We start from the raw sequence: 20,978 nt of genomic DNA, 5'->3' as shown, positions 1-20,978 counted from the left end.
TGATTCTAGGAACTTGAATTGTGAGAAGAGACAAGACGTTGGGAAATGAGTGACAAACAGTTACTCACCAGTGACTCACGGCCTACCCGTACCCGTACCTGGCCGCACCAGGGTCGCAAACGGGTACCCGTACCCGGCCGGGTACGGGTAGCCGGGTATCGGGTAGGGTACGGGTATCGGGTACCCGGTTGCGACCTCTGCTGATGGGGTATCAAAAAACGCTTACATTTTTTACGTGGAGAAACGGTTATGGTAAAAGGGTAAGTGAATTGTATGTGAATTCATCGCTCATTTTTAAACGCAGGTCTCGTGCGTGGGATGAAAGCGTCATGCCCGGAGAAATCCCACCACGCCCGACACGCACAACTAGCGGGCACGACACTTGTGATCTTTAAAAAGATTTTTTTTTATTATAAATGTCTTATATCTATGGCTAAAACCTACGACTGACATTAATAAATACAGAAAGCAAGCAGACTCCACGGGAAGAAAACTATAAAATAAAAGTTGGGGAGTGAAAAAAAAATATGAACGTTTCTCTCTGCAGAGCGCCACACCGGGTGGAGATCCAACTGGGTGGTCGGCGTCCTCACCAGGGGGCCATGGTGGGATAGTGGGCGACTCACCCCCGACTGTCACCCTGCCGTTCGGCTGTGGTGACCCACACCTGCCCAGCGAGTGACGCTAGAAGCCAGGGTTGATTGAAAAAGATCCCAGTGCTCCCCCACTTCACCCGCGCCAGATGGGTCAGCGGTGGGAGTTGAGGAACGCCGCCGCTACGGGAGACGCAACGGAACTCGCGCGTTCTCGACACCGAGCGGTGCGCGGAAAGCGTGCGACCTCTGCACCCCTGACCACCGCTGGGGGTGGGGTGGGTGGGGGGGGGGCCCGGCCGTGTCACTGCGCACCAAACATCTTAGTGGCATTTTACCTACACCTGTCGTTTAAAGCAGAACATTTACAGCCCTGGTTGGCAAGCTAATGCTGGAGGGGGGCCTCCCCGCACCATGCGGGGCTGCGAGTCACATTGCCATACTTCACCGCGCTGGTCAATGCGGGTAAAATAGCACGAGGGGAACACCGCCAAGGGCGGTTTGCGCAACAGACCCCAACAAGCCTAGCTCCGACTCTCCGAACATTTATCATCCAGGTAGAAGCGCAGAGCTGCGATTGCTTGCCAACGCCGCTGCTGTTGGCAGAAAAGCCTCCGCTACACGGGAGCCCGAGAGCCACTCTGGAGGGTATTTTGGTCTCGCTTTGCACGGTGGCCAGACGTGTCCCGGATGAGATGAGCAGTAATTGACCCTGCCACACACTGCCTTGCCAACCAACGAACTGCAGGTGTGCCCACTCATAACCATTGCAGCAGCACTCTGAACGTGAAGGGCTTACGTCTATATCGCGGATTCAAAACGCGCACGCGCGTGGCTGTGGCCCTGCTGGTTGTGGCCGGGCTCAAGGCCTGCCAGGGGACAGGGCACAGGCGAGCCTTGTCCACAGTCAAGCGACCTGGGCGATGGGACTCGCACAGCCAACATCGCGGCGACTTCCACAGGAACCTAAGTACTTGCTTCCCGCTGACCCCCCCCCCCTACTCCGTAGCGTGGACGGAGCGACATTAATCACCTCGTCGCCGCCGGCTTCTCCCCGACCCCCTCCCCCATCCCCCCCCCCCTCCCCCCCACAATCTCTCAACTACAACATCTTTCAATGAATCCCAACAACATTGAGCACCGACAACTCTTCTAGCAAACACACTGGCCACCGACTAACACGCTCGAGGGACCTTGCACGGTTACACGCGATGGGTAGGGGAAGGGAGGAGAGGGGGGGGAGAGGGGGGGTGGGTTAAACACAACTCACAACAAATTCATTTTTGGAAGAATTAAGAGAATCGACAGAGTTCATTAAAGGTCGTCGCCATCCTGAAGAGCCGGGCCCGCCTTCAGGCGACGGTCTCTCTGGCTTACGCCCGCCCGCCCGCCCCCGCCCACGTTGATCTCTCCGCGCCCATGTTTGGCGGTTGCTCGTGGGGCGCGTCAACGGTGCGCCGATCAGTCGCGCCGTGAAGCCACCGGTGGGCGCACGGAGGGTGGATGGGAGGGGGGGTGGGAGGGGGGGGGTCGCAGATTCATGTGGTGGCCACTTGCAGAGCAGATTGGAAAAAAGGTACTCTGCAGAATGTTAAGCTTACAAAAGCCTTTTTCCAGCATGAACAGGACAATCAAGGCTGCATCCAAAACCCATTCAATCTCAAAAATGCAATATGCCCATTAGTACACAAACAGCCAAGAGAAAATGAAATTCACAAGAGAAACGGATAAAAGAAAGAAAAAACCAAGAGCCATTTGAGCAAAGCACCCCCCCCCCCCCATGGAGCTGGCACAGGAGCAGCAGACTCCCGGTCGCCAAGCCCCCCACCTTCCCAGCACCATTCAGGGCCAGCCCCCCCCTCCTCCTCCCAATCCAAGCGCCACTCGCTCCAACGCGTGGTCTTAAGAGCTCAGCCAAGCCCAGTCCGTTTAACAGTTCTGCTAAATCCCAGTCTATCGGTGCAGCCGAGACTGGATTAACACAGCTTAAACCAAGTCCTGTCTAATAAAGATCAGCCAAAGCCAAACACAGCTCAATTAAAATCGTTTAAACACAGCTCTCAATAAGACAGGTTTAACGCGGCTCAGCTAAGACGGGTGCAACATTGCTTAGCCGAGCCGGGTCTAACCCGGCTCAGCTAAGAACAGTCTTTAACACAGCTCGGCAACTAAACCCAGTCTGACGGGGTTCAGCTAAGACGAGGCATCAGACTCAACGGCCGCAACACACTCCGCCCGTCCACAGCAGCGGCAGCGGCGGTGGCGGAGCGCAAGGCCACAGCTCGGCACCCTGCAGGAACCGTCTCTCGCGCGCGCGAGCCGTCTACGAAACGCGCGCGTCCCAACCACTCCCCGCACACCTCGACGCAGAGGGCTGGGGGTGTTGCCGGCAAATCGCGCGCGGTAGTCGGAGACCGAGCACAACCCCCCCCCCACCACCACCACTCCGCCCCACACCGCACCCCCTCCTCCACACGCCACGGTGCAGACTGTGCCGGGCGGTGTCGGCAGGGGGACGTTTTGTTCAGTTGACAGCGCCGTGTTTTAAATTCCATCTCCCTCTCTACGGGCACCGGGTGAGCAGAGTTCACGCGTGGGAGGGGAGGGGGAGGGCACGCAGGGGAGGGGGGTGCCAAGAGCCGCGGGGGGGGGGGGGAAGCCGGGTTCCGCCGCGAGCGTGGGGTCGTGGGGGAGCGCTCTCCGCGCACGAGGGCGGCGCGGAGGGTAGCAGCCGCGGCACCGCGGGTGGCGGGCGGTCCAAAGGGCTGCTCGTCCCGGGCGCGATGGGGGGAGGAGAGTCTTGTGGGGGGCTGGCACGGAGGAGGAAGGGGCACGGGGGGAGCGGGGGCCGTCACTTCTTGAGCACGCGGGAGGAGTTGGAGCGCGACATGGCGTCTCCGTCTTCTGCCCGGCCCGACGCGCTGCTCCGGCGCAGGGCTGCCGAGTTCAGTCCGCTGCTGGACGAGATGGCGGCAGGCAGCTGTAGAAGTGCGCGCACACACACACACACACAGGCGTGCACGCACATTAACGCACACTCAATCGCACAGCCCCCCGATGAGGGGGGGGGTGGCACAGAACCTGTACGAGAACACGGCATGCACAAGCACCAGCCAGAGGCACTCGATGGCGCACATGCTCCGCCACTCTTCGGCGGCTCCCGGCGGTGCATGAAGACCCCTTCCTCCCCCTGTGACCACCAGCCCCTCCCCCCCGCCCACCTGGTGGGAAAGGAGGGGGGCGGGGGAGGGACTAGGGAGGGGAAAGGGGGAGGGCGGCCATAGTGCCCACAAGCAGCGAAGCACAGTGCGCGGTGGGTCCAAAGGGCTCGCGACCAAGCTGCAAGCGGTGGGGGACGGAGTGGGGGGAGGGCGGGGCAACCTGCAGAGCACCCAACCGCACCAGAAGGGGGGGGGGGGGGGTGCGGGTGCACCTCCTGGGTGGCACTGGCTAAAGCTACGCAGAGCCGGGGTTTGTCGCTGGCCTGGCCGCCGAGCGCTTCGGGCCCCGGGGCCTACGCCCAGCGGCGGCGTTTAAGAGAAAAGCCGCATGATGGCGACGATTCGTCGATCGGGAGAGATTCGTGGGCCCCGTTTAGTGCCGAGGAATTGCGTGCGTGTGTGAGAAACGATTATTAACGAGCCACGCAGAACACGGTGTCACGCGGGGTGGGGGTGGCGAGCAGAGAGGAAAACCTCGAGAGATTGAACCGGGAAAAACAAGACTGGTGAGACAAACTTAAAAACAAAATAAACCATTACCGAATTCAATTGTTGCCCCCATACCGTGACAGTTTGTAGACTTGCATAGTGGGGGGCTGGGGAAGAGAGTTTGTGATGGGGGGGGGGGGGTCGTTACACGCTGACGGGATGGCGGCGGGCGTGATGGATACCACTGCCGAGAGAACGCCGCCGCTGCCGTCCATCAGCGTGAGCTCGGGGCCCTGGGGGGGCGTGTGGCGGTAATGGGCGAGGTAATGGTCAACGCGCAGCCAAGCGGAGGCCGAGTTGGGCCCGGCGTCACGGTTGAGAACACGCGCCGGTCCGCTGCAGCGCCGCCTCCTCCTCACCGCGGCACCGACGCCGTCACTGCCGTGGGGGGGGAGCTCGCTCCCCCCGTTCACGTTCGTGACGTTTGGGGCGGCGGGTGGCTCTCGGCAGTACGGCGAGCGGCTCGTAATCGGAAAGGTTGCGAGTTCAAACCCTGGTTGTGGGGTTTGACTCGGCCCATCGTCCCCATGGGGTCAATGGATAACAACTTTGTGGGGAAGTAAACAACGGTAGCTGTGGATAGACTCGCCCCCACCACAGCAATGTGGTATTTCCGCCACAAGCTCAGGGCTGTAAAGAGGAGTCGGGCACTACCTCAATTGCCCATTGGAGCAGGAAATTGCTTGACTTTAGGGGGCTTCGGGCATGTGTTAAGAAGAGACAAAGACGAGGAAATGAGAAAAAATATGTAGATTTGAGACCCACAGACCCGCACACATGCACAGATTAGAATGACAGTGGAGATTCCAGGGGTGCTGCGCCGATGAAGTATAGGCAGAGACCAATGCCGAGATGGAAGAATGCGATAGAATAAGATATGAGCAGACACGTAATGGGCCTGTACCATGATGGGCCTCTTGGTTTAGGAGGGACGGGTTTGGCTGAGACAGCACAGTTCCGTCATTACAGCAGAGCGCTGCGCGGACGTGACGGATGTATGGGTTCACCTCCTCCGCGACTCCACCTTGACGTGTCAGGGCCAGGCGCCAATTTATTCTGGCCCTGGTGCCGCGAGTGGAATCCAGAGTGGCTCCACTGTTTCCGTGGACCAAATGCAATGGGGGCTACATCCGAATCGAAAAGTTCCACCGTGACGCAGATTCCCCACGTAGCCCACACAGGCTGGTGTGGGACGTTGTTTGCGAGCACCTACGAAGGCCGGTACGGTGAACGAGGGCGTGGCGTGGCTAGAACCACGCCCGGCCGTATTTGTCTCCCCAGTGCCGATGCTTACATTGTGAACCAGGTACTCATTTAAGACCGAGTCGACCTAGAGGAGGCCCAGGACCGGTTCAGATATTCGTCACCTTTTTTGGCCTTGAGCGGGATACAAAGTCGGGGGTGCCGGGTTCATAACAGAGTGTGCCCCAACCACGACACCTAACACTGCTCGCTACCCACGTGCATGCGCGGTTCGATGCACGTACATGGGGGATCAGAAACTCGTGTAATCGATGAATTGCCACGTGCCAAGGGAGTCGCGACGTTTACGCACACAGTCCACATCGGGGGCTTTTGTGCGTAACCAGTAACCGCGTTAAAACGGTAAAAAGAGGTTACGACCGGTCGACCGCAGGCGTACAAAAACATTCAGCGACGAACCCAACAATTTTCCCTTTTCAAGCGAACCTATCGCTCGGCAGGACGCAACGTGGTGGGTGCGCCCACCTCTTCCAAGACATCCGGTCAGCGTGGAAGAGGACAGCAAAAACCCTATACGGCTCCCTCTCGTGGAAGTCCTTCTGCCATCAGTTGTGCGAGCGAGCTAGCAACCGCAGGGTTGCACCCGCACCTCGTGTGACTGAAAAAGCAAGGGCCAATGCACCAAGCAGCGACTCATGCCGCCCTGCCAATCGGCGGCAACCGTTACTGTCAACCCACTGGAACCGGTTTGTCAGAACTGTGAACGTATTCTGAAGATGGTTATCGGTTTTGATTATTTTAACATCCGTAGAATGTACCCAGCAAGCCACGCCTAGGGGTCGGCACGGTTTGAACCGACTCAAACTGGTTTCAAATTGAGCAATCCAAACCAAACCAGCGACGACTGAACCAAACCAAACCAAAACCAAACCAAACTAAGCTAAACCAAACCTCTTAAGTTGGCTTGAACCAAACTAGTTTGAGCCGGTTCCACCCTGTCCGAGCCAAACCGAGTCGGTTTTCGTAGCCCCAAACCAAACCGAACCAGTTCAAACAGAGCCAAACCAAACCGATTTGGTTCGGTTCAAACCGCGGTTTGGTGGTTTGAGCCAAACCGTGCCGACCCCTAGCCACGCCGCCTGACAGCCTGCGACATGCTCGGCCTGCACTGCCACCTGGTGCTCGCATGCAGTCCTGCATGCCGGGCCCCCCAGCCTCGCACTGCACTGCCGCTCGCTCATGCACGCACCGTACGCCGCACACCGCCAGATTATGAAGCCAAAAAATAAATCTGCCTCCTGGGGCGAAGATATATAAAAAAATATAATTTGAAAAATAAATTTGCTGTATGGATATAGCCGCGGCCGCGCCTGACGTTGGTCAATAGAGAAAATGAAAAACGCAGCACGCGTCTAAGCACCATGAAATGCGAGGGTTTATGCGCGTTATCAAAACTGCGAGCGTGCGTGTCCAGAAATCCAAGGTGGAGCCGGGTCGCACCCCCCCCCTCGTCCCACCCAGAGCCAACCGGGGTCTGTACCTCCCCACACCCCCACCCCCCACAATCCTCCACTTCCTCCTGCACACACTCCCGTCAGATGCCTCCGGAGGGGGTACGGGAGTGGGGCGGGGAGGTAGCTGGCGGAGCCAGCGTGAGTGGCCGAGACACAACAATCGCTCTCGGCTGCTCCCCATTTTGGCACCACGCCCCCACCCCCCCCGACAATTCTTATTTATCGTAAATTACAATGTCTGCAATTATGTTAATGATTATTCTGTGTTGTGTATTATAGTTTTGCGTTGAAATAGGACACATGAGAGGATCGTTGGCGATAAACATCTGGCAGTTCGCCATCGGAGTTTCAAAAGCAAGCCCGACTCAGACACTGCATGTTGATACCAGTCCAGAGATGTTCTTGCGTTGAAACATTTCTGCTGAAATTATGCACTTACAGAATGCCAATGTGATGCGTAACAAAGAATTAACATTTTTGAGTGGAGGGACGGATATGTGAAGGAGGAGGCCTCATGTTGTCCGCTTATTTATTTTGTTTCAGATAAAATGTTGGGTGAAAGGGACCAGACGGAGAGAGCGAGCGGCAGCAGCTGGCGGGGGGGGGAGTGGTGGGGGAAGGGAGGCAGGGAGCGTTTGCTTGGAAGAGCAGCAGCTGAATGCAGAGCAAACGTTACAACCACTACAACCTCAACCACAACAAAGCCCGTGGGGGAGTGGGGGGGAAGTGAGTAGCTGGCCCACTCCAATCGCTGCCCACCTTGGTGGCCGATTGCCTAACGAGAGCTCCTCGTGGTCACCGGGTCGTTCTTACCGACGTGGGAGGTGACGTGTTTCTGGAAAGCGATAGCGCGTTTCAGGAGCAGCGAAGCCTCGCCCCGACACCCGGTGACCGAGATCAAACGCGCTCCGTCCACCAACGTTTTTGTCACCTATTTCATGAATCCGGCCGGGTGGCTCGCCGGGAGAACGACAGTGGCTCGGCAATCGGAAGGTCACTGGTTCAAATCCTGGTTGGGGCTCGACTCGGCCCATCCTTGCGGGGTCAATAAAAGTAATACCACTTTGTGGGGAGATCAACAGCGGTCATCCTAGGGAGAGAGACTCGCCCCTGCCAAAGGTCAAGTGAATTTCCACCACTGGCTCGAAGAAGATGACCACTGCCTCAACACTCATTTGAGCGGGCCACCACTTTTGACCCTCAGACTTTATCCAAATCGTTAACAAAACTGCCACCACTTGAGGGGAAGGGCCCGGCCGGTGTTATTTGGGGCGAGGGGCGTTGTTCTGGAGAGGGGTTTGTTCGGCGAGGGCGGAGGCCGCTGGCCGGGGTGAGTTACCGTCATGAACGCGCCAACGCGTGTCCGTTTGGCATAGTGGCGCAGTCGCTCAGTGGCAGGCGGCAGTGAGCTACAGTACTATCCCGACGAGAGGCCAGCGCAGTGACAGGGAGAGACAGCACCGTCAATTCCCTTACGCGCACGCACGCACAACGCACACACGCTCACCACCATCAATCTCCCCGCACGCCACGATACCCATCGACAATCTCCATCTCCGCCGGTGCAGAATCACAAGTCTCCATTTGCAGCAACGCACTCCTTCATAGAGGACGGTGGAGCGAGAAGCGAGGAGGAGGGGGGAGCGAGGAGGGGTAGGGGCGAGGAGCAGGGGTAGGAGTGAGGAGGAGATGTGGCCACCAGAGCCAGACAGTTTCTCTCTCTCCACATTCACGGGGGGGGGGGGGGGGGGTGTCGAGGTGGAACTATGTAAGAGGAGTAGGGTTAAGAGGACCATGGATACAGCTCAGGGTCATGTGGATTTGTGTATGGGGGGAGGCCTTGCCTTGGAGGCGACGCGGGGGAGGGGCTCCTGCCCGCCCGTCAGGTCGGAAGAGGAGCGGTTGACGGGCGCGGCGCGGTGCAGACGCATGCTCACCTTGCGGTCCTGCTCGGGGCGCACGGATGGACGGGTACCCACCACCCCTACACACACACGCGCGCGCACACGCGCATTAGGACACATGTTCACACATACACACGTGCACAGGTGAGCGCATACAAGCACCTGTGGAGGACGCAGTGTGAGACAAGAATTATTGAAAGCTGTGCTGTGGAAATGTGAACATTAGAGTCGTTAATACGAGTGTTAGTGAGTGCTGTAGAAGTCAGAGAAGAGCGATAGCTAGCAGGAGTATTTGTGAATAGAGTGTGTGAGTGTGTGGGAGAGATGGGAGCGTTTGAGGAGTCTGTAGGAGTGTTGGCGAGCAAGTAGTGTGTGTGTGAGTGGGAGAAAATGCCGGGAGGCTGGTGTGTGGGAGACATGGGAGTGTTTGAGGAGTCTGTAGGGGTGTGGGCGAGTGAGCCGAGTGTGCGAGGCTTGCCGGGAGGCTGGTGTGTGGGAGAGAGGGGGGCTGGCATGGCGGCGTGATCCTGCCGGATTCTGCCAGCGGCCGAGCCGGGCAACGCGCGTGTCGGCACGTGGGCGTGCGTGCCATTGAGTCGCTCCTCCCGCTCACGCCGCTCTCGCCCGGCCTCCTCCTGGCCGGCACGACTGCCCCCCTGAAGCACAACGACAAAGATCATCCGGAAAGCATTAACACATATTGTCAGGGCAAGTGCTGTTGATGAGCGCCTTTGACGGCCGACAGGTCAAGGGGGTGGGTGGCCAACACCATGCCCGGTGCTGTTGCTTACACACCGCACAGGGTCCTTATTTAAGGCCGAGATGACCTAGGGAAGGAACCAAGGACCGATTAAAATATTTGCCAGTTATTGACCTTGAGCGGGAATCTAACTCGTAGTGCAGGGCGCAAACCACTCCACGACGCCTGTATATTTGGAGTTTGCATGCTCTGCCTGTGGTCGTGTGGCTTTTTCTCCATGTCCTCCGGTTTTTTCCTCCACATTTACAATCAACGTGCGTTTAAGAGTGATAAACCACTTTGTTAAGCTATCATTTGTGGCCAGGTTGCTTGTGAGAAAAGGCTATATAGCTCAGTGGGCCTTACCTGGTAAAATAACAAATAGTTTAGTGTACAAACACAGACAAACCATAAATAAGTGGAAACGAACGTAACTAAACGTACAACAAAGATTCCCCGTGTACCTTAAACATAAAAACTCCAAACTTACTCACACTTGATCATCAAGCTCTGCGGAACAAGGGGAGGGAGAATATACAGCATACTAACGCCGAAAGTCACCTTAGTCCACGGAGACGCGTCATAGAGAGAGAGGTGGCGCAGTAGTTAGCGCATTGCGATATAACCTGGCATGGGAGTGTGGGCACGCAGAGGTGCGGCGTCCTTACAAACTTGAGCGTGTTCCAGTCGAACACGTAGTCGTAGGAGAAGCCCTGCCGGTGGAACAGGTTGCGGAAGAGCTGCCGCAGGTACGAGTAGTCGGGCTTGTCGTCGAATCGCAGTGAGCGGCAGAAGTTGAGGTACGTCGCAAACTCAGCTACGAGCGGTGGGGGTGACAGAGCAGCACAGGGTCACAGGGTGCCCACAAGGGACAGCGGTGGGCGATGATTGCCATGCGGGGGGAGCACGTCAATCGCGGCCGCCGTGGGCAGGGTGCGCGCGCGTGCGTGGCGGGGCGTGCGGGCCGCTCACAGGGGTAAGTCTTGCAGAGCATCTCGATCGGCGTCGACATCTTTTTCTCGCTGATGCGCTCGTATTTCTGGCGCTTTGTGGCCGCCTTGAGGCCCTGCCAGGGCAGCGAGCCCAGGTTGAAGTACATGAGCACGTAGCCCAGGGACTCCAGATCGTCCCGCCGGCTCTGCTCTGTGGAGCAAAAGCGCAGGCATGCGCACACCGACACATAAGCGTGGACAAGCAAAATGAACACAAACGGTCTGGCACTGACAGACACAGGGGACCGAAACACATTGCCGCTGCCTTCGTGCGCAACAAGAAAACAGAACCGAACGTGGCACCGATGGATGTGCAGTGCCGCACCGATGCCCAGGTGGGTGTTGATAGAGGCGTATCGCGCCGTGCCCGTCAGGTTTTTGTTCTCGCGGTAGGGGATGTGCTGGTGGGTGCGCGAGTCGCGGTACTTCTTCGCCAGGCCCAGGTCGATGATGTAGACGAGGTTTCCCTTTTTGCCCAGGCCCATAAGGAAGTTGTCGGGCTTGATGTCACGGTGGATGAAGTTCTTCGAGTGCAGGTACTCGATGCGGCTGATCTGCACGCGACGGGAATCGAGAGGCCAGTGCCGTCACCGAACCATCGCGTCGTGCTCCCACAAACCTCGTCACCCATCGAGTAACGATGACCTCGCCAAATTAACCCCAGCATTTTAAATTCACGGCGGCGAACGCCAGGCAACGGGCCTGGTCAGTAAGAGTTTTCCGCCTTGCCCCACTGCCCCCATCGCTCAATGAATTCTCCTCATGCGGGGCAACTATTCGATTCGCTAATCGAGTCATGATTCCTACCGACAGGAGCCGTCACGTGAATCCGTTACACGTGAAGTGTCGGCGCAGGCCCTCACCATCTGGTCCGCGAGCAGCAGCACGGTCTTCAGACTGAACTTGCGGGAGCAGAAGTTGAAGAGGTCCTCCATGCTGGGGCCTAACAGCTCCATCACCATCACATTGTAGTCGCCCTCCGCACCACACCACTTGATCACGGGGATGCCGACTGCACGGGGAGGAGGGGGCAAGCAAGAGTATGAAGTGGTGTCACTGGCGTTACTGGATACAGCACACAGCTTATTCAAATGCCACCGTCAGACTCCTCCTCACACACAGACGTGAACAAGGCCTCGTCACCCCAATACATCGACCCCTCCACTCGCTCCGAATCCAACCTCAGATCTACGTCAATATGGTAATCGCCACGGTGAGCCCGTGGGCATCATCCTCCGTGGACCCGCCCCTGCCTAGCTGGTGGGATCGATCCAAAAATAAGAAAATCGAGCTTTGATTAGAAAATGACAGCACAGGAAGTTATTTAATTTCAAACGCATCACTTCCACGCTTCTCTTACCAAGTTGCATCATGTGCTGAAATGATGCAATCATTTTTAAGCAATACATTTGCTTACAAATTATTGTGAAACTGATGTAACATTATGTTAACCATTTGACTTATTTTACATTCAATGACAAGAATGTAGCACACATTGTTAATTACATTTTCCAAGTTTAAATGCAAAAATACGAAATGGAATTAAAATTTAGGCCTAAAAATCGAATACGAGAAAACGGACCCCTAAATCACACAACCGTAACAGGTCTTGTACATGTCATACCTGTCAACCCCTTATCATTGCCAACCTTATTACAGACAAATTCAGATCTAAATTGGTCACAACATTCATCCTACAATGCCCCATCACAAGGGAGAAACACAAAGACAAACAAAAATAATGCCCATATTAAAACAGCTGTATGCGATGTGGACCTGTACAAGAATATTGGTAAACCGTATGGGTTGACGGGTATGACATGTAGACGCGCCAGAGGTCGCAAACGGGTTTTGATTCCTTACCCGTACCCGGCCGCACCAGGGTCGCAAACGGGCACCCGTACCCGGCCGGGTATGGGTACCCGTACGCTACCCGTACCCTACCCGAAATGAGTGACAAACGGTTATTCACCAGTGACTCACGGCCTACCCGTACCCGGCCGCACCAGGGTCGCAAACGGGTACCCGTACCCGGCCGGGTATGGGTAGCCAGGTATCGGGTAGGGTACGGGTATCGGGTACCCGGTTGCGACCTCTGGTACACGCACACAGCCAGAGAGTGAGCGAGGAGTAAGCAAATGAGCGAGGCAGCCTCACCCCCGCCCTGCAGCAGCTTGTAGATCTTGCTCTCAATGTGCAATTGAGGGTGCTTGGTCTTCACGCACTCTAGCTTGATGGCCACCTCCTCACCCGTCGCGATGTTGGTGCCTACACACACACGTGCATGCACACACACACGGACATGAGAACACACTTACGAGCGTGCACACGCACACATGCGAGTACGTACAGGCATGCACAGAGGGGGTCTCGTGAGTGCAGCACAAACTACTTTTACCCATCCCGCGTTTCTATTGAGGCACCCCCCCCCACTTATTTAAATCACGTTTGTACTATTTTTGTTCGAGTAATTTGAGAAAATGTTAGTATTTCTCACACCGCAATTGTTGCACTGCAGCAGGCGTGCGCTGTGATTGACGCTCTTTGGTAGCGTCCTGATTGTATATTTAAGCGTCTGTGATTGGAAGCAATGGATTTAATGTTCCTCATTTTAAAAACCCAACCACTGTCACGTAAATAGATTTATTGGACAGTCCACAAAATAAGTACAAGTGGCAATAAGTGCATTTTGGAAGGATGTGTGCATTTTTACCCATCTGATCAATATCACTGAAAACATTCATTAAAAGTCGATGGCACTTTTTAAACTAAAAATGTGAACTGAAAAGTCATGATCTGGCCAAATGTGTATTGCGAGACCCTCCAAAACCCAACACTTTTAAACTGTCCCGTGTACAAAAGCTTAATATTTTTGTCTCAAATCACCGGTAAGTTCAAGAATAATTCTCGCAAACCAAATTTAGAAATCAGATCCATCAAATTGCTTAAATTAGTTTATGTCAGGTGGAGGAGAGTCTTATTTGGCCAGAACATTAAGTGGCCAAACCCAAAAAAGAAATACAAAAAAATGCTGGCGGCAAACCCCACGTCATATGAAATGGAGAGGCGGTCAGCGTTTGTGACGAGACTGGGAATGAATCCGTGCCAGGACCATCGACCCAGTATTACGTAATCCTGCTGCTCAATTCCCACGACCGCTGTTAAAATGAGCCTCACAAAGCCGCCCGCCCGACTCGGCCATTTCCATTCACGTGACGAATGGCCCCCCTGTGATTTAAGTAGCCAGGCCCAGGGTGAGGGGCAAGCGATGAGCAAAAACATCTGTAATCCAGACGCTGCCTAACGACCCGTGGTAACCACAACAGCGCGTCACATTAAAACGCAACCGGTGATTGTCACTGAAAAAACACTGCCAAGGAAGAAAGGCAAGAGGAACCGCCGTTCCAACCATTGCAATACATGTCACCTCACTTCTCTTTCTGCTTCTTCCCTTCCCACTGCTCTACTTTGCATTTCCTTCCCCATCGTTTCTTTACACAAGCTCTTATAACCTCACTCAATGCAAGAGAGGTGTTACACTTATCTATTACAACTTTGCTCGCACCTTTTTGTAGCCTACCACTTTACGTTATGGGTGCTTCAGCGCATGCTTGGCAACTGCGTATAAAATAAAGAACCCTCGTGTGGAGTGCCATGTTGGAAGGTGAAGAGGTGGAGAGGGATTGCGTGGGATGGAGGGAGCTTGAACCGTGCACCTGCCCATGGCCATACAACGCACAACCACATGCTGCACAGGAAAAAGGGGTTCAGTGTTTCGATCACCGAAAATAACAACAAAACCACAACTTAATTCTAGATTTGAAGCTTTCGTGACTGCAAGGATTCATACTCTTAGTTCTTTCGGTAGTCACGTAGGTAAAAAATGAAATTTAAATTAATAAAAATAAAACAATAAAAATCACGACGTTTTGGAGGCAACACAAGTCTCCATCATCAGGTGGGACCGTCACAGCCAGATTTGCTGCATCAAGTGAACAATAAACGACGAAACGTCGTGATTTTTATTGTTTTATTTTTATTAATTTAAATTTCATTTTTTACCTACGTGACTTTACCGAAAGAACTAAGAGTATAAAAAAACCACAACTGCTAACACCATCACACCCACAACCATCATCACTACCACCACAACCACCATCACCACCAGAATCCCCACCGCTTCAATCACCGCCACCACCTATATCACCACAACCAATAAGCACAAGCCTGAGTGGGCAGGTCACAAGAGACGAGTGGAGTGTGTGGAAATCCCTCCTGCCCCCCCCCCCGCCGCGCTAACGAGATCCCTCCAGTCACCACCCTCGTGTTCCCATTCTGCTCTGCCTACAGATTATCTCTATGAAACCCTGTAATCAATCCACTGCTAGAGGAAGGCCTCCCCACAACGTGCCCATCTACGGCATTGCTTGACAACACTTCACCAAGCTGATCAGTGCAGATTGGCGAAGGTGGGGGCACTAGGATCCGCTAAGATATATCACTTGCTAGTGACGGCTGGGATCTAACTCAGGTCCCTAGGGAAGTGGGGCATAAGGCCAAGGATTGTTTGAAAACACTCACCGTACGTGTAACAGTGTTTCTCTCCAAACGCTCCAGATAAGAGTGGGGTTCTTGGGTAATATCCCCTCCAACTGACCTCATCCAATCCATTAGGAAAAGTGGGCTTGAGCAGGTCACACCACGGCTAGAAGTGACCAAGGACGATGGTGTAGAATAGGAATAGAACACGTCCAAGAGGACATCCAGAGGAGATGGAACGTGATCGGTTTGCGTGCAGGTTCTGGATTGTTGTATTGCAGGATTGTGAGATGTGCAGGCAGCAGTGGGTCGGAGAGGACTTCACCCAGCAGTGGATTGACCTAGTTGATGAAGAGGACTTTGACACTTACGTGGGGAACGTGTGCTTTCCGGGTATACAATGCAACATCACCTTTAAGTCACGAGTTATTTCAAACACCGGATAAGTGTTTACTAACTTGCGGGATCTGCAAAAACTATAGCCTTACAGCTCAACTGTAAAGCTACAATAAAATACCCAATGGTTTGAACGACTGTACAAGAGAATGGCCTTACAAACCTAAGGATTCGCAACGAGATTTTATCCCTTTTTTATTCTGTCAAAAACCTTCCGTTCATTCCAAAACAACAAAACTTTAACTTAGCAGTACAAAAGCGAGCACCCCCTTCAATCCAGTCGCCCACTTAACAATGAAGAGTTGCCGCCTTATAACTATTATTCCGCTACTACCATGGTTCCTGTTCACGTGAACTTCACTCACAGATTCATCCACCCATATTGAGGACTCGGGCTACTAGACACTGAATGTTTCATCTCATCATCCAGCCTTCAACCACCACACTACAGATCACAAAAATAAATCCCCATATAGCCATAACAGACTATTGGGACAACTGCTATGAGCAAACACCTATGAAGGCTTGTACGGCACACACGCCCAACCGCCTTTGTCTCCATAGTGGCAATTTTCAAACAACGCACTAGGTACTCATTTGAGGCCGAGTTGACATAGGGCAGGCCGAAGAATGGTTTAGATAATTGTCACCGGTGTTGGCCCTGAGCGGGAATGGAACTCGGTTCGCCAGGTTCGTAGCGCAGTGCGCTAAAACTACTACCACAACACTGACTCACCCACTCACCGCACAGCATGCATGTCACCTCAATTTTCCTTCTGCTTCTTGCCTTGCACTGCTCCACTTTGGAATGCTGTCCCATCGTCTCATTTCCAAGCTTTTATAATCTTGCTCAATTCAAGAAAAATGTTAACTCTTATCGATTGCAACTTTGAGCCATTGTTGATCACTGCCGCTCGATGTACTGGACCTTTGCTCAGCAACTGTGTTCATAAAAAAAACATCTTTGGGGACAGATGCACTCGGTGGAGGAGGTATGAGGTTGGGAGGGGGTTGGGGGTACTTGTAAAAACATCGCAGCCCTCGCCGTCCTTCACAAGTCAGGGCTCACATTCCTCCACCGCCCCGAGGCTGTCGCTTCGCACACACACACACTCGCTCACTCACTCACTCGCAGCTCGGCCCGATTATCTTACTCGCTATGGGACATTTGTTGTTGTTATTGCTGAACTGAACACACGGCGACGCCAAGGAGACAGAAACAAAGAGATGGGGCTGGGGCTGCAGACTTCCTCTCTCCAAGGAACGCCTGGCGGGTGGGGCGGCAGGGTTGGTGGTCACCGGAACACTGGAATACAGTCCAGTGCCGTGTGCTGCTGCTGCCAGTGGGTGACGCCGCTATGCCTGTTGTACAAGGCTCTCCATCACTGTTGTGCTGTAACATCACCGCATGCTCTGCGCGGGGGGAGGGGCTGATGCATTTCTACAACAGGCACTTGATTACGCATTGCCAATCAATACATCGATGCTTTATTTACACCCCAAAAGAAGCATTGAACGAAAAGCTGATGATGCTAATTATATATTTTTTTGATATATTTAAGACATTCCACCCATTCTTAACCCAACAATGGTCAAGGTTATTTTTTAACTATACTTCACTACTCTATTCAGTGATGGCTTAGTAAGAGGGGTGACAGGGCCAGTTCAGATATCACTTGCCACTCGTATTAGCTGTGGCTAGGTTCATAACTCAGCGTGCTAACTACCGCACAATGAGGCTTCAATAACAAAGACGTATACCATCACTGAGTCTCATGGGACTTTCAGGAGGGTATTTATACATTGGGATGTTTGGCCAATGGCATGAGAAAAGATCATTTTGATTAATGTCGGAAGAAACCGGAGCACACCGACCATGCGTACTATGGGTTAATACTCAAAGCTCCGCACAGAGAGATTTAAGAATTCATTGTCGGACTGCCATTTCCCGGGTACTTCCCAAACGTTCTAAACGCGGTAATGAGTCACAATTGGAAGGTTACGAGCCAAAAAAATCTGTATTTACTAATGCTGTGGGGAATCGCCAGTGGTCCTACATATCGACTACACCCTGACTCAATCTATAAAGTCCCTTATCACCAAGAGTCCGAGTCTGTTTTTCAAGGGAGTCATGGGATTTCTAGTTTTGAACGTGTTTACGATTCAGATGCCACACATGAAGATATCCTTGAGTGTCAGTTTAGCAAGACCTTATCTGGGTAAACATGTTTAAGGAGAGCAAATTTGTCAATTCACTCTTGAATGAGGACTGCTCCCCACCCAGCGGGTCGATGGGTTCCATACGACCACATCGCAACCACGCTAGTCACGATCAAGAAGGACAATCACAGAATTAAAAAAAGCAATATTTTTACTGCACTGCCCTCTCTGCTGCCAACCAGGTAGCCCATGGACACACGAAGTTTAAGTGGTAAAACAGTATCGACCCAAGCTGAAACTCATCGAGTTGCTGTTAGGGTCCCTGGGGGTTCCAAACTCCAATAAGGGGCATCTGGGGACGACTGACCGAGCCGTCGGCAAGCGAAGGGCACGGGTTTTGCGAAGTAACACGGACGGGAGGGAGGGCGGGTGGTCGGCCCCGTCTCCCCGTTCGCCTGTTGGGCCCGGGCCAGGCGGTGTGACTCCTGCTGCTGTCACTCAGCGCGGCCAGTCGCCAGCTGCCAGGGGGGCATGGCCCGTCTGCCCTGCCCTATACCCGTTCCTGCTGTCTCTTACCATGCCACCAGCCTTTCCCTGATCAACAAAGCCGTGCCCCGGCGGCTTATCCTGCGATTGCTATCTTAGAGCCTGCCCAAACTTGCCCTCCTTTTGTCCTGCCCAAGCCTGGCCCTGCCCGCTCGGGCGTCGAGTCATCCGCGCCAGATGACCCGCATTCCACATTCACAGGGCGGTGCCCAGGTCCAGACCATCCCGACTCGAGTTACCTCGAAGCAAGAAGGCGATCTCCCTCCCCCCCTCTCCCCTGGAGCTGTGGGGTCCCACGAACGCGTGGGGTCTCTCCCGCCCTGCGTATCGCAGCGAAGCCGCCCAGAGGGGCTCGGCTTACCGCGATACCGAGAGTAGCGCCGCGGCCTAGTAGCGCACGATCAGCCTGCGCGCACAAGCTACTTTCCTAGCCGGGCTACCGACCAAGGGACCTCATACACCGGCAGAAGCGAGGCAGGCCGGGGCGCTCGGGGAAACTCACCCAGGTAGATGTCGCCGAAGGAGCCGCTGCCGATTTTGCGGCCCAGCCGGTACTTATTGCCGATGCGCAACTCCATGGTGCGAGGCCGGGTCGCCGTGGCGCTCGCCGAGCTGCGGGGACAATGGTGGCTTAATGTCAACAAACGTACCCGCCCGAGCAACAGAACGCCCCGCGCGAAGTCGAGCCTTTCAACCGCGACCCTACTCACGTCTTGCGCGGGATCGCAGAAATATTGGCGCCGGCGAGCGCGGGGACTTGTGCGGGATATGTTCCGCTCGAAATGTTGGCGGCTGAGGCGCGCGAACGCGGCGGATGCGGCGGATTGAAACGTTCACCCTGAGCCTTCTCCTCCTAGCTGCTGCCGCCGGTGGCCATGGTTGTCGGGAGCGTGACGTCACGCGGCGCTTGGGACTGCGCGTGACGTCACGCGGCGCGTGCGATGGGGTGTGTGTGTGTGGGGGGTGTCTCTGCGCGCGTGACATCACTGCGGGGTGGGGGGGGAGGAGCTGCGCGTGACGTCACAAGGCTGGAGGTGCGCGTGGCGACGTCACCGCGTGGACAGGAGTGACGAGGCCTAGGCAAGGTCAAGTAAAAGATAAAAAAAAAACGAGCCTACCTTTACCCTACCTTTACCCTACCTTTACCCTACCTTTTACCTTACCACAATACAATCACTGTACCCTTACCGTTTACCTTTAGCAAGGTAAGGTTAAAGGTCAAAAGCAACGAGCCTACCTTTACCCTACATTTTACCCTTACTCCATACAAATTACCCGATTACAGGGTAATTACTGGGGTACTACGCATGAAAAAGGTTTATAACGGTAAATGCTAGGAAGGGCGCTTGATTCATATAGAATACCCTCGATGATTCCAATTTTAAATGGAGGCCACGGACTGCGCCACGGAGCTTTTAGCGAGCGGTAAGCAAGGTATTTACCGGGTAATACTTCGCGCTACCTTTACCCTACCGGGTAATTCTTCCACGATACCTTTACCCTACCCTTTACCTTACCCCTTGGCATGCCGACACCTTTACACTTTACCCGGTAAAAATGGTAAATTACCTTACCTTGCCGAGGCCGAGAGGAGTCGCCGAGTCTGCCTGCATCCGAGCGGTGGTGCAATTGTTCGCGCGCCGAGCGCGCAATGCACAGTGCGCCGGTTCGATTCCACATCCCGGCGTGGCCTTGAAACACTGGAGCAATATTCCGATCCCCGAAACCCGCCGCCTCTGTCCAACCGGCAGTACAATTGGGTTCACCGCCATAGGGGCCGTCGATAAATGACGTAACGCGATTTTTGACGATTTTGGACCCCCCCCCCTCGTCACATGGAGTCACAAAAAGTCAGACCCCCCCCTCAAATATGACGTCAGAAAGCCCGCCCTCCCCCCCCACCCAAACCATAAAACATGCTTCTAATCGCTTTAAACTATTGTCATTGTTGTGCGTATTTAATCTGGTGCTGCACTCTGATGTTGTAGGGGAAAACATTTATTAAAAAGTATATTTAATTATATAGAACGTGTTGTCTATATTTATTTAAAGTCACACATCGTCACAAATGTCTGACCCCCCCCCCCCCAGGTGCGTGACGTCATTTATGGACGGCCCCATAGTTGGATGGGCAGTGTCGCGTGTGGATGGATGCAATTATAATGGGTCACGTCTTTCAAAGCGTCTGGTGGATGAATCGGCTGAATGCCCTCGAGGCGTAGCTAGCAGTGGCGTCAGAAAGTAGTTGAAGGGCTGTACCCTTGATGCGAATTGGTTGGGTGTGTGTCAGAGGTCGCCAACGGGTTTTGATTCCTTACCCGTATCAGTACCCGGCCGCACCAGGGTCGCAAATGGCTACCCGTACCCAGCCGGGTACGGGTAGCCGGGTATCGGGTAGGGTACGGGTATCGAGTACCCGGTTGCGACCTCTGGTGTGTGTGTGTGAAGTCACCCCATGGCACCTGGGTCTGTTCTGCGACCTCCTGCCAGCAGGCCTTCCACACTTCACTTTGCCTCAAAGTGCACCTAGCATGGCACAAGCGCCGTAATGACGTCACCGCCACTTAGTGGTGAACGGCTGTTGTTGTTGTTGTAGTTCCAGTGTTCAGGAGAAATGCTCAGGGGTTTTATTTTATTTTAATGTGCTGCCATCGTGGTACACAAACCCGCAGAGTTGCATAT

General features: G+C 54.2%; 1 protein-coding gene across 2 annotated transcripts; it reads right to left on the bottom strand.

Annotated features, from left to right (window-relative positions):
* Positions 1-388: 388 nt before the first annotated feature.
* LOC144944573 (casein kinase I-like) lies at positions 389-19,217 on the bottom strand. 2 transcript variants are annotated; one of them, XM_078872839.1, is made up of 11 exons: positions 19,007-19,217; positions 18,799-18,908; positions 12,813-12,923; positions 11,519-11,667; positions 10,981-11,209; positions 10,636-10,806; positions 10,332-10,480; positions 9,403-9,580; positions 8,865-9,004; positions 8,360-8,437; positions 389-3,573 (listed from the first exon to the last, which is right to left on the bottom strand). In XM_078872839.1, the coding sequence occupies exons 2-11, from the start codon at positions 18,872-18,874 to the stop codon at positions 3,445-3,447; spliced, it is 1,410 nt and encodes a 469-aa protein (XP_078728965.1). In that variant the 5' UTR covers positions 18,875-18,908; positions 19,007-19,217; the 3' UTR covers positions 389-3,444. The 2 variants fall into 2 exon arrangements, with proteins under 2 accessions (XP_078728965.1, XP_078728966.1); XM_078872840.1 differs by lacking the exon at positions 8,360-8,437 and having other exon boundaries at positions 19,007-19,214.
* Positions 19,218-20,978: the final 1,761 nt, after the last annotated feature.

This window comes from Lampetra fluviatilis, chromosome 35, assembly GCF_964198595.1.
Source record: "Lampetra fluviatilis chromosome 35, kcLamFluv1.1, whole genome shotgun sequence".
Classification (NCBI taxonomy): Eukaryota; Metazoa; Chordata; class Hyperoartia; order Petromyzontiformes; family Petromyzontidae; genus Lampetra; species Lampetra fluviatilis.
Note: the sequence above shows the minus strand (reverse complement) of the source record. Positions and strands in the feature narration are given on the sequence as shown.